General features: G+C 42.1%; 1 protein-coding gene across 1 annotated transcript in view; it reads left to right on the top strand.

Annotated features, from left to right (window-relative positions):
* Positions 1 to 12410, top strand: part of T265_13654 (hypothetical protein) — a gene marked incomplete at both ends in the record, with an annotated part of 29888 nt that extends 17478 nt beyond the window's left edge. Inside the window, 2 exons of the mRNA XM_009169911.1 lie at positions 6297 to 6519; positions 11541 to 12410. Coding sequence (XP_009168175.1) covers positions 6297 to 6519; positions 11541 to 12247 — 930 coding nt within the window. The remainder of the gene's footprint in view (positions 1 to 6296; positions 6520 to 11540) is intronic.
* Positions 12411 to 12688: the final 278 nt, after the last annotated feature.

Raw genomic sequence — 12688 nt, 5'->3', positions numbered from 1 at the left:
GCTGTAGTCTTTTTATGTGGACAATATGGATTGGTGCGTCACCTCGTTGAAATACCTCTTTCTGCTTACCTTTCACATGAGAATGGTGATGGATGGCGCAGAAAATGGAAATGGTCCTTAAGTTTTGGCTAAAAAGATGATGCATGTGTATGACAGAGGAATTGGAAATAATAACAGATTCTGCACTTATTGGATATCATGAGTCCCATTTTCTTTGTGAAACCATCTGGATCATACAGAGCACAAGATTTATCATACCTGTGAAAACCGTAAAAACCGAATTGATTTTCAGATGAGTGTACCTGTCGAAAACGTTTTAATTTAGGTTCACGTAGAACATGAGGTTGACGGAAACCCGGGGACTGCGCCTACCCCATGAGCCCCGAGAACGGTAGAACCGCTCGTGGGCTGTCGAACAGTTTTCAACAGCCTTTTGAGTAGTTTCCTTTATGAAATATTATTGCGATATGTCGAATATCGTGCCAACTGAAACATGAGGCGATCTTTATGCAGCCCATTCAGTTGGAGAATATCACAAACGATTCGGTCGAGTCCCCCGTGAAAACCAAGTTGATTTACAAATGATTATATCTTTTATATAAACTTTTTATATAAACTTTATATATAAATTTGTATAAACTTTTTTTACTCACGTGAACTAATTTTGCATGTACTTTCCGTTTAACCAACGGACCCTCTTTATTTTCATATTCCTCAAATGTGAAGGAACTTGAGGCATCTGATGGAGGACCTTGCCCCTCAAATACAAGTTGAGGGCCATATCCAAAGCCTTTTTATTTGCTGTTCTTAACAACTCTCACCTTGTATCGCCGTGTGGATTTCGCGGTGCCCCACCTGACCAATATACTGTCCACTAAGGTTTCCAATGTGAAATGATTTCACACTACGGGTTTAGGCCTTGTTCGTGGTCTCATCAGGTTGTCTTTGCCAAGTTGAAACCGAAACCGGGGCATTTCCTGCTAAACACAAGTCCAGTTTGAAATGTTGTATAACAAAGCGGCAGATAGTTTCTTGAACGGATCTGGTGTACTATAGCAAACTGTTGTGTCCGACCTACGTGTATGTGTCGCGACTGTCGGTTCTGTACAGGATGATCCGTTATTCACATGAGTAGATATGGTGCTGTTCCATCGAATTTTAAGCTTCCATGTGTTCGCCCATACAATCACACATGAACTGATAAGAGTATATTGGACAAGCTACCCTTTACAAGCGGCCGCGTCCCTATCTTTCTGATTCCTCGATTACAAACCAAGGGTGACGTTATCGTTTCCTCATTTTATGTGCACAAATTTGTGGAACGGTAAGCAGAAAAGCCAGAGATGGCTGTTAAATTCACGTCATTGTTCCCAGCTATTTCATTCACTAAACATGGCATCAAGGATTTTGGGCGTAGAGCTATCGCGTAGCTCGAGGTATGTATCTAGTGAAAATACGCATGACCGCTACGTGAAAATGGAAATTCTCGTTTAACAACCAGCTGATCGTAAGGCTTTAAAAGTGAGTGGTTGGATGGGCTATTTCTGGATCACGGCGAAGTGTGCCGGAAGCGCTAATCGGTCGGTTTATAGAAAACGAGCTTTTTCGGTAAAATTCTTCACTGACGTTATGACATGGAGGAGTTACTGGAGATGGTTGCATATGAAGTACGACCTTAGAAAGCCAATTGTTTCTAGTGTCAAACTTTCGGTAAAGGCAGCTTTGGAATATCAGTGCCACACTTACATACTATGGCTTACAAATTCCGGTTGTAAACCACCTCGTGAAAACTACCTGTAAACAACCTCGCAGACTAAATCAGCACACTAAATTGGCACCAACCATATGAGAACAGATTCTGTACTTGAATTTTTTTCGAAAAGTGCCATCGTTTTCCTCCCCGAATTCCTTTCATATTCTCCAGAAAGTTACTGAAAAATCGTGATGACTCAGACTAGTTGTTCTGATTCGCTTGAAAACAGCCTCCTAGAAAAGTTTATAAAATTTAGAAGTTCCCTCTTACTTGGAACCGGTAACATTTTGTGAGTAATTCGCGTTCGTAAACCAAACGCTCTGGTGACCTTTTGGCAAAGGCGACTGCGCTGAATAATGCTTGGTTCAGACCATTCGGTACCCATCAGTCATGCCCGCCATTCGGCGCATCAGTTCTACCATCCTGGACGTTCACCTGTTTATTATCGGAAAAAAACACCCGTGTATGTTTACCTCCGCGGGCTTGCCTTTGCGTGAAACGATCGATCGTGAGCCAAGTAAAGTTTTGGTCGAAACGTGACAATCATTCGTGATTCCATGTCAGAGGACCATAGATAAATAAAATATTTTTTCCAGGGTTCTAAATACCGCAGTTTTTCCTTTTCTTTTGGCGATACATGTGAGGTCCCTGAATCGTGACCACTGGTTATTTATCTTAGGTGGAATTACAGTGATACAAACGTGACCTTCACTTACTCAGAAATATGGTAATTAACATAAGTGTTACAAAATAATGGACATTCTAAACTATGCATGACACTGTTATATATCTGCTGATTCGCTAATCTGTGGTATCTGCTGCTGACCCACCCCAGTGCCTGAAAAAAGACCCAGAGAAGGGAACACAACAGCTATATTCCGAACCAGCGAGTGTGAGTGCGTGCGTGCGAGTGCGAGAGCAAAAGTTACAACGGCCCCACACTATTTAAAGGGGACTTTCTGACATTGATCCAGGCTGTCTGATAGGCGTTGGTGAACACCCGTCAACATCGATCGTGCCTCTATGAAATGCCTGAACGCTGATCACATTCGGTCATGCTTCTGTGGCGTGCATGAGGACACATTGGCTTTTGCTGAATTGATTAAATGATTGACTGTCCTGGATGCTTGCCGGCTTTCCTGTTGAGATTTTGGTGGAGCAGTAGGTTCCGGGCGTTCTGAGGTTACTTCCAGGAACCTGATCTTCCTGATGGGCATTAAATGAATGTCTATCTCAAGTCAACATGAACAGAAAAGCTATCATCAAATTCGGCCACCCAGATAAGATTTACTCGTTTTTAACGATTTTGTTAGGTCCGGATGAGATGGTAACTCTGGTTGTAGATTGAATTTCCGCCTTGTCCTGAGGATGACTGGTTGGTATGGAATTAAAATCCCGCGTTACGAAAATTCCGATGATTAAGACCGATGCATTCCCCACGCATGCTCTACGGAGAACTATTCGAGTTCCACTAAATCTGCAGGTTGGCAGCATACCTTGTGTCTCTGGTTTGCGGTTGCGGGTGCACCACAACAGGTAACTATTTGATAGAAGGGCTATGAACTACCGTTCAGTTTAACCTAGCCCCACTATTCCCTAGGGAAGAAATAATGATGCGCCGTAAAATTCTGGTCCATTTTTTTTAACCAACAGGTGCGCAAACTCGTCAACATATGTTGTGGGACTGCACGCTGTGAACTAGTTGGACTGTCTATATATGCAGTGCGATTCATTATCGCAAGATAACCTCTGGCACATACGTCATTTGTCGTAGACAGGAGCATTTGGAAGTCTCTATTTGGAGTTGGTCATTAGTGCGAAACTTGCTGCGAAGAGCAAATTTAGGCGATTGTTAGTTTATTCACTGTGAAGTCTTGGTTTGTACGCCATGAATGCTTCTGATCTGCAGGTTGTCTGTCAGTCGATCCCTTCCTACTATTATTAAATTGCTTCAAATTCACACAACCTCCAACAACTTCAGTGTTTTCATCCTCCCATTCCCAACCCTGTCTTCGACCATGTTTTCGCCCTCTCCTGTTGGATTCGCACAAGAACATCATGTCGATTTAGATACTGTGGCGATGTTGAAGGCTATCATAGAAGAAGAGCGAGTTTTTACTGTTTTCTGACTTAGATAATCTGGCTTTCACTCCGTCAGATTTGCTTTAAACCATGGTGAATTTGGTCTTTTGCAAAGGGGGTTTCAAAGCACTATAGAGGGATTTGAAGGCGGAATCAGCGTGGCTGCAAAAGTGGACCATACATAATCGTGATGAAACCATTGTGCACAAAATAAGGAAGTACAAAACTGATGGTTGTGTGAGGACATTTGGTAATATTTAACTGATATTTCATTCTGTAGATGCAAACATCCTATGCTGAGAATCTGGGAGAATTGGCACAGTTGTTTTATTATTGTTGGAAATCCAATGCACATCTCAGAAATTTTCGAAACCTGTCTATTTAAGGACTGCTGTGCACGAAACGTCTGGATTCTTTAAGGTGGGTGTTGGGTCGATTTCCCCTGTCGCAAGAATTCTGAAATCTGCTCTGGTCACCTGGATTTCAATGCCTTTAAATGGAATTTTAGTCTAACCTTGCTGCGCTGTCACATTTTCTCAGCCCTATTTTTCTCCCAGCTGTCATCTTACACTCAATATCTCAAGTGCACTAAATGTGTATGATTAAATCTCGTCGGTTGCCATGCTCTTCACAAAATGAAGGCACGTCTCTTTGTCTTCCGAATTATCGCACTGAGATTTCGAATGTGTCCATAATGAACATCAGAAAAGCCATCTATCGCAGAGTTTCTGTATCCATTCGTTAAACTCATACACAATGTGAACCACTTGTTTAAAATTGGGCTGTCAAAACTACTCTTTCAATCTTCTCAACTCTGTCTTACTCTGGGGAAAACAGTCATAGTCAATTTCGTAAGATTTCATCTGTAGATTTCATCTGTATCATGTTGACATGAAATGAAACAAGACTGACCAGTTATGCCGGAAGTATTCAGCTTGTGAATAAATGTACAAGAAGTCTTTTGATAATTCAGGAGGTGCCGTTTCTCAAATGACCTTTGTAACCAAACAAATGTTGTATGATTCGAGATACGGCGTTCCGCTGACGGCTGCGTTTTACTGCCAATTTCCAAAGCAAACTTGCGGCGTCCGAGCGAAAGCATTCGCGTCTATAGCATTAGATTGAGTATAAGGAATTCGGAGCCCTTTGTATTCTATCGACCTCGTCCAATAGAGCTAAAACCAGGGGAGAAAATAATAGTGTACTTGCTATCCCTGTTTGTTTGAAAACCCAATCCTGTACCGACCAGCGTGAATATATGCGCGAATCAGAGGAAGACGAATATAGTGATAGACAGGAAACAGAGAAAAACAGACCTTTACATGTTTGCAATTAGTAAACTAGATCTGGGATTAGCGAATGCTATAACTGTTTCAAAATATATTTCCAAAAGGTGAAGGAAGGCAACCGCATCTTCGGGTCACTAAAGTGGTTTTCTCGGCTGTATTCGAACGTCCCTTCAGGCAATGAGCGGGTCGCGTAAGCCGTAAAGCGTCTGTATTGGTTTCTGTTTTGTTCTCTGGGCTGTACAGTTTGTAAGCATTTCACTACCAGTCGAGGCAAAATCATCAGTGCTTTGAATGGAAACGCAAGCGACGTGGCAACCCATATGCTCAGCTCAGCGAACAAAGTGACGGCCTGAGCTACTAGTGTTCTGTTCAACTGCAAACATCTGCATTACGAGAGGGTCTTTCATTGGTACCAACCACTTACAGCGGGCAATTTTATATACCATATGAACATCATCAACGCGCAAGAAGAAGACTATAATTGCCATAAAAACGGGGCTACTGGTACCAGAAGTCAGTTGCCGTGTGCAAAACTTTCTATTTACTTGCTTAGAAGGAGCATCCATTGAAGTTGGGCACAACGGGGTCTGGTATTTTACCCTAGACGAGAAGCCACATCAGCAAAATAAATCCAAAGTTTTATCAGTGATTAGGTGTCATTGTGAACATGTAACTTGTGCTTTACTGACGGGTGCAGTTTAAACATGTTTGAATAAACCTGAATTGTTTCCAGACCCCTGTGCAAAAACAGAATAATGTACGCTTGCCCACCAGTAGCAAATTTTTAGCCGGCTCGGTTTCACTTTAACGGTTCCCGTAGCATGTGGAAATGTTTAAATTTTTGCAGCACTTAGGTGTTGCCTTGTCTTCTGTGCAGTCATCGGTATCTCTCATACTCTCGTCAATTTTCACATCTCCACGGTTTGTTTTGTAATGTCCACAGTGAAGAACTTGCCATGGGACAAACATAAGCATAGATGCACCCGATGGCTGGCAGTTAGTGCAAAACAGAACATATCGCTCTGTTTTCAACTGAATTGTGTGGTAGAATATCCTAATGACATTATTTCATCTCGATAGTGAAATCACCTGTCATTTTTAAGTAACACATTCGTACGTCTAGGTTGTGTCCCAAACCGAAAGATGCGTAACAATATTCCCTCTTTCATTAGGGCTTCTTTGAGAAACAGCTGAAAGCGGAAACTGACGTCATGGTGGATGCGATCCGAAGGTTGAATACTTCCAATTCGTCTAACGCCGAATTATGGAAACAACCGATCAAGCAAACTGCTCTACCAGCCAAACTCAATTCTGAAATGTTACTCCGGCAGCAGATATGTCACTTCTTACCCGTTGTACCAGTTCGCCTAGAAAACTCCTTTAAAGCAATTCTCGGTGAGTCCGCTCTTGTAAACCAGTCCGAGGGTTTTTTTGTAATTTTGTATTTCAGAAAATACTATGTTCGTATTTCCTGATCAACAATCTAACTCCATCTCCAGAAGATGTGGGTCCAAGAAGATGAGGAAACCTCGAGACCACTTACACTTACATTATATCACTTACATTAGGAGAGACAACTCTCCCCCCAAGATTGGTATTTCCAGGATAACATGGCTCACCATCACTGACAGAAAATTAGTTTCTGTAACAACTGATGTTTCAAAAAATTCTGATGAGGTCTTAAATAGGAAATAAAATCACAGATGAAATACGGCTACAATAATTGGATAACAGCAGATTACGCAATTGGTGATCTGGTGAAAAAAGATGCTTTCTAAGTCTCCAGGGATGTTTACACAAGTATTTTATTAACCACGGCAAAATCAACGCATTCGTGCAAACTTTCATCATGATGTCTGTTTTCTATCACTAGAATTACTTTTTATTAAAAAAGACTTTGGTTTTAAAACCTGGGGAACTGGAGATATAATAGGCCTCTTGTTGTGGCAGTTACTCTATCCTTGGATACTTCTAGGGCTCTACGTCTGACAAGTTGAATAAGCGCCATGAGATGATAGTCACTGATCAGCACCAAGTGCGTGTTTGTTTGTCCGGCTAACACAAGTTTACTTTGTGATGTATCGTATGGACAAAACCATTCCCTAAGTTCAAACGAGGAAGATGACGGTAGTCCGCGTCGAGGCCGTTGTTCAGCCGATTTCAGCTGACTTTCGCGAGCTTGCACAACATGACCGAATAGTGCTTGATTCCGTGCAACCAGGGGGTTGTCAATGTTTCGAAGGACTTCCGTAGTAACTCTTCCGTAGAGAAATCTGTTCCAATAACGACGCACAGATCTTGGAACAAGAGACTAGCGTCAGTAGAACTTGCGTACGCTTCATCAGTAACACATTGAAACTCCATAGAATCCAGTACAGTCGTAGACTAGAGCAAAGGCATGAACCGCCTCCACAACCAGTATTCTGTCCAGTGATATCTCACGCCGATTACACTGGGCATTTCTGTCTGTGTGTTCAACGAATGTCCCTGGTGTAACAAATCTCTCCGACCCAAGAATTGCCAAATTCCCGCAGTTAAACGATCAATGTCAAAATACTATATCACATTTTGCATTTCTGCACTGTAAATAATATTACGTTCTGTTTTGTGTAGTTCGCTGTAGCAGAACAGGTCTGCACAACGTTAACAACTCAATATTTGACTGCAGACTGAGCACTTTTTTGGCGTGGCGCCAAATGATTATGAAAGAAAAAAATCCGTAAGACTGACAGGGTCGCAACAGATCCATAAATAAGCGGCCTTCACGTCATGCATGGTACGTGAATTTCGTGGTCATATTCGTGAAATACCCATTTTTAGAACCTGATGAATCTACAAAAATGTTTGGCGACAGGGTGCAAGAATACACACAGTATATCCTCCCTCTCACGGAGGGTTTTTTCGAGCTTTTCAATTATCTTCTATTCAGAGTAACCTGTGTTCGGCCCCGCACAAACTCAAGCAGTTGCCCACCAGATTAATGTTGCACAAAATGTATCCTTTCCAACATTCTCCGTATCGGAACTGACTCCACGCATTCAATCACAATCGCGTAAGAATTCGTCGACTAAAGTTGGAGAAAGGGGAATTTTGAGAAGCTGTGTCAAGGCAGTCATACGGTTAGGCCACAGATTGTTGCATCGCAGCTACTCCAGCTATTTATCAGAGGCACACGACGGTATACACGAAGCCACATGATGAAATACGTTATTATTTTCGATTTCTACCACTGCGTTGTAGGCTTGTTTATTTGTAATTAATGATGCGTGCTGTGGTTGAAGAAATTGTTCGAAATAGTTCCCTTACCCCATCATTGTTTGACATTCAGATTCAAATAACTTACTAGGGGAACAATATCCTTTGTGGACGTTATTCACAACTATTTTGAGCTACTTAAAAATCAGCGCACTAAATGTGAAGCCCAAGTAATTTTGGCAGCGAAGTATCAGTGCTAAACACTGACGTCATACTTTCCATGATGATGCTGATGCAAATTTGACAAAATTTCATTTGCGTGCCGATTCCTACTACTGATTCTAACCGGTAGATTTGGATCACTCATTCTACACGAACCCGTGACCATGACAGATGTGAGCATTCCATACAGATGTAGAGTGCAGTGGAATGTAATCCAGTCGTGGGCTTCCGAAAAACTTTCAGCAGCCTCTTAATTAGTGTGTTACTTCTACCTGACCTATTCCGATGTTCTCCTATTTGCATGACTTATCCCTAACATGGCCACCATCAATAAATTCATCACAATTGCGAAACCAAAACTATAGCTTTGCTGTCACGCACAACAGTAGGTTGCTTTGGGGGAGGCTTGCAGGATAACAGGAAGAAAACCGAAGAGATAGATGATCTGGCCAGAATTGCCAAATTCCCGCAGTTAGACGATCAGTGTCAAAATATTGTATCACATTTTGCATTTCTCCACTTTAGATAATATTACATTCTGTTTTGTGTAGTTCACTGTAGAATTATTTTTATTTTATCAGTACCCATTGGGTTTGTAAGGGCGGAATGTGTCAGTTTCAAATCTTTCACCTGCTGCTCAGGAGAGTGAGCTTTCAAAAGGGAAGAAAGTCGGACCGGCTCTGAGCCATTCAAAAGTTTGTAGTACAGCCTGTACTTTGAAAAATGATGAAATGGATTATGTTTTTGAAGTGCCCTTGTACTCTCCCACTTGATGGCGCACAAAATAGGTTCCAGCGGACGAGTGCACCTTTCATTTGCTGACAGGATGACTTAATCCGGCTAACCTTTCACTTGATCTATGTCACGACAGCTGAATACACCCTGGGATATAGAGACCACCGTATAAAATGAATGAAATCTCTCTGTTACCGCTTGGGAAAAAAGGGTAGCTCCGCGCCCAACTAAGAGTTTCAATCAACCACCAGGCCGAAATCATAACCGGCTGTTCCCTACTCTTAATTTTATCCTAACCGAATCCACAGGCGGTCAACATAATGCAGTGGCGAACCTCTCCGAAAGACATGTCGTTTCGTATTCCAAACCCAGCTGATCTTCTCCCCAGTTCTCTGATTTTTGCTGGCGGTTTTATCTCTGTATGGTAGTCTCCAAATCAATTGCGATTGACGAATACTTCTTCACTAACGAAAGCGCTCCGGATTCTCAGTTGGCGGTGTTACGACAATCCTTCTCAAGTTCTGAGGCGTTTTTGTTGTTGAAGTATCTCATACGAGAAAATCTTTGTCATCTAAAATGATTTCTCCCAGGGTGGAATTAGATGCACTAGGAGGCGAGTACCGCATTGACAGTAGAGTTCGCTGGTTTTGGGAAGTTTGAATTAGCACTTCGTAAGTTGAACCAAGTCTTACGTCACGAACCACGTGCAGCATAGTCAGACGTATTTCAATGACAGTGTCGAAATGCTAGTTGCTTGGGTACCCACTTAACTGTGAACTGACTGCATCTCTTAGCACAGTGAACAAACGTGTCTATAGAGACGAACAGATTAGGTACCACCAGATCAGAAAACTGTCGGGAAGCTTCCAGACTCGAAAAGTACATTCGCAGGCAAGTACGCGTCCCCAAGGTCACCATCGGTACCATACGTTCATAGCAGGTGCGTTGGTGGAGCTTACCGAACACGGCTTAGCAGCATACGACCAGCGGAGTGGGTATAAAGTTATTCAAGGCAGGAAAGTTGCCATTGGCTGAAGGGAACGAACAAGTGAATGACCATATTTGACCATTTAACCCTATTTACGCAGAAGCTCTGTATGTTTGTTCTGTTTTTCCTGTTCCTTGTCTTCTTCCTATCGCGTCGTCTGACAGGCTCAGTTCCCGTGCATCCAATAGACAGCCGTCCACAGTTCAACACAGATGGTGTATTCTGTTTGGCTGAACTGCGATGGCAAGCTTGCTGTGAACTGTCAGGGTGATTGGTAAGCAGCAAAGGAGGCCGGTTCCCGCACCGTAACGTCCAAAAGGGACTACACCTAAAAAAGAGCAGTCGCCACTATGATTCGCTTTTAGGAAATTATTGGTGCGTTATTACGATTCTGTACCTGAGTTACCGCAACTTTAGTAAGACGGCCTCTGTGCAATTTCGCCTCTATACCTGTCCACTCCATTTGGATCATCGGTATGCATGTCTCTGAGACTGTGTAATTCCTATCTACAGTCCTGTGTCCTCGACCACAGCAGAGGTAACCAAGACCCAGTATACCATCCCCGATCTTTTAAGCTGATTATTTCATTGAATACTTAACTGGATATGCAAGGGAAATTATGGGAGGATTATGATACGAGGGGATGAAGCTATGGTGTGATGATTATTATACTACTCATAAGTAGCGTAGAAATAATGTTCAAGCATATCCTGTAGAGTGTATAAAATTCCGTCCATTCCTGTCACCTTCTGGTGGACGGTTCTTTTGACTCAAATAATGTACTCATTCTTCCCAACTTGCATATGAGTTTAGCTAAACGTGTTTGTCTCGAATAGTGACTGATTTTGAAGAAGGATTTGTTAGTAACCAAGACCTGGCAGGAGTTGATCAGGGTGTAATTCACTAGCTTACATTAGTGTCTTGTAGTCTAACGTTGGCAGGCCTCGGTAAATGTAAATTTCATATAGTGAGGTTTGAGTGTTTCTTGTGAAGATACAAACCGAACTGGAATGTATTGTAGTTGCAATTAAATAACAAACATGGTTGTTGTTGGTATATAAACTTCATGAAGATCGAGTATCAGGCTATCAAAATGTCATCGAATACAGCCAGAAAGTTAATTCAAACAGATTGTTGCCAAAGTCACCTAAAAACTGACTTTTACCCCAAGTTTTCCATATTTTGTCCAGCAATATCTCACACCAACCTAAAACTCTATGTCGCTCTTATCGCCACATTATCCAATCGCGAATCTGTGCTTCCCTCTGTTCCCAGGTACAAATAGTTTCAAATTCTATCAACATTATAACAGTATCAGTATTCGAAATCTGCTGTGGACGGCCTTGGTCAGTCGAGCAATAGATGCGGATTGGAATACCTTGGAACAAGCACGCCGACTTACTATAACCGCCTTGCTTGTTGGAATAGTAATGATGGGATGTATTGGAATGGTAGATATATGTGGATGGATTTTTCAGGGACGTTACTTTCCCCGGTGTGGATCTGCCAGGTACCACCCTCCCATTCCCATGCAGCAGCGTCAACGGCAAACTTGCGCAATTCCCGTCAACACATCACACTCTTCAGCACACCATATGGAAGGGGATATGGAATCAGAACAAATTGTGCTTGTTTCTCCCCAGCCTCCACCGGTTATTCAATGGCCAAGACCAGTTCACCGGTCATACTTGAAACGAACCCCAATAAAAATACTTCCCGGTGAAAACCAGAATGTCACTCACGCCTGCGAGACTCATCTGATACCTCATTCATGTGCCAAACACTTTACTTCTGCATCACCAGTTCCCTTGACTGCATTCTACTTGAATTCAGGTCTGGTTTTCCCGCCAAACGCCACATTTCAACATATTCCACTAGGTCCCACACAAAATTCCGTTCCCGTTCTCCTCACACCACACGGTCCCACACCTACACTTTTGCTGAAGTCTGACAGCCAGCAGACCATGTCCGCTATCACCTGAATGACGCAATCAAGGCAGAGAACATTCCAAAGCGTTCAATACACATTCTGAAGAAACACTAAACCAAATTGAATTTTCAGTATCGTTATGATTATTGTCTACCCTTTATGATAACAGATGGTGGTTACTTGGTATTGCTTCTTGCATAAAATTCGAATAAAACCTCCAGTCCATACTAAAACGTTAAAGAACTAAATGAGCTGAAATTTTTTCGATAAAATTGTGAAAGACTATCCAATACACTGAAAGCAAACTATGTTGTGAAACTATGTGCAACTAGACGAATTAATAAAGCATCTTAGGCGGGATTTTCAAAAGCTAAATATTTTCAGCTACTACTCCTTCAAAGTAAGAGTATATATATTGTAGGTGCTATTGTCTTTTTACTCGAAGTAATATCAGAAGGTGAAATAGCACTAACAATAAACAGTTCCACGTAAA

Source organism: Opisthorchis viverrini (assembly GCF_000715545.1).
Source record: "Opisthorchis viverrini unplaced genomic scaffold opera_v5_88, whole genome shotgun sequence".
NCBI lineage: Eukaryota > Metazoa > Platyhelminthes > Trematoda > Opisthorchiida > Opisthorchiidae > Opisthorchis > Opisthorchis viverrini.
This window is presented reverse-complemented; position numbering and strand designations above follow the sequence as displayed.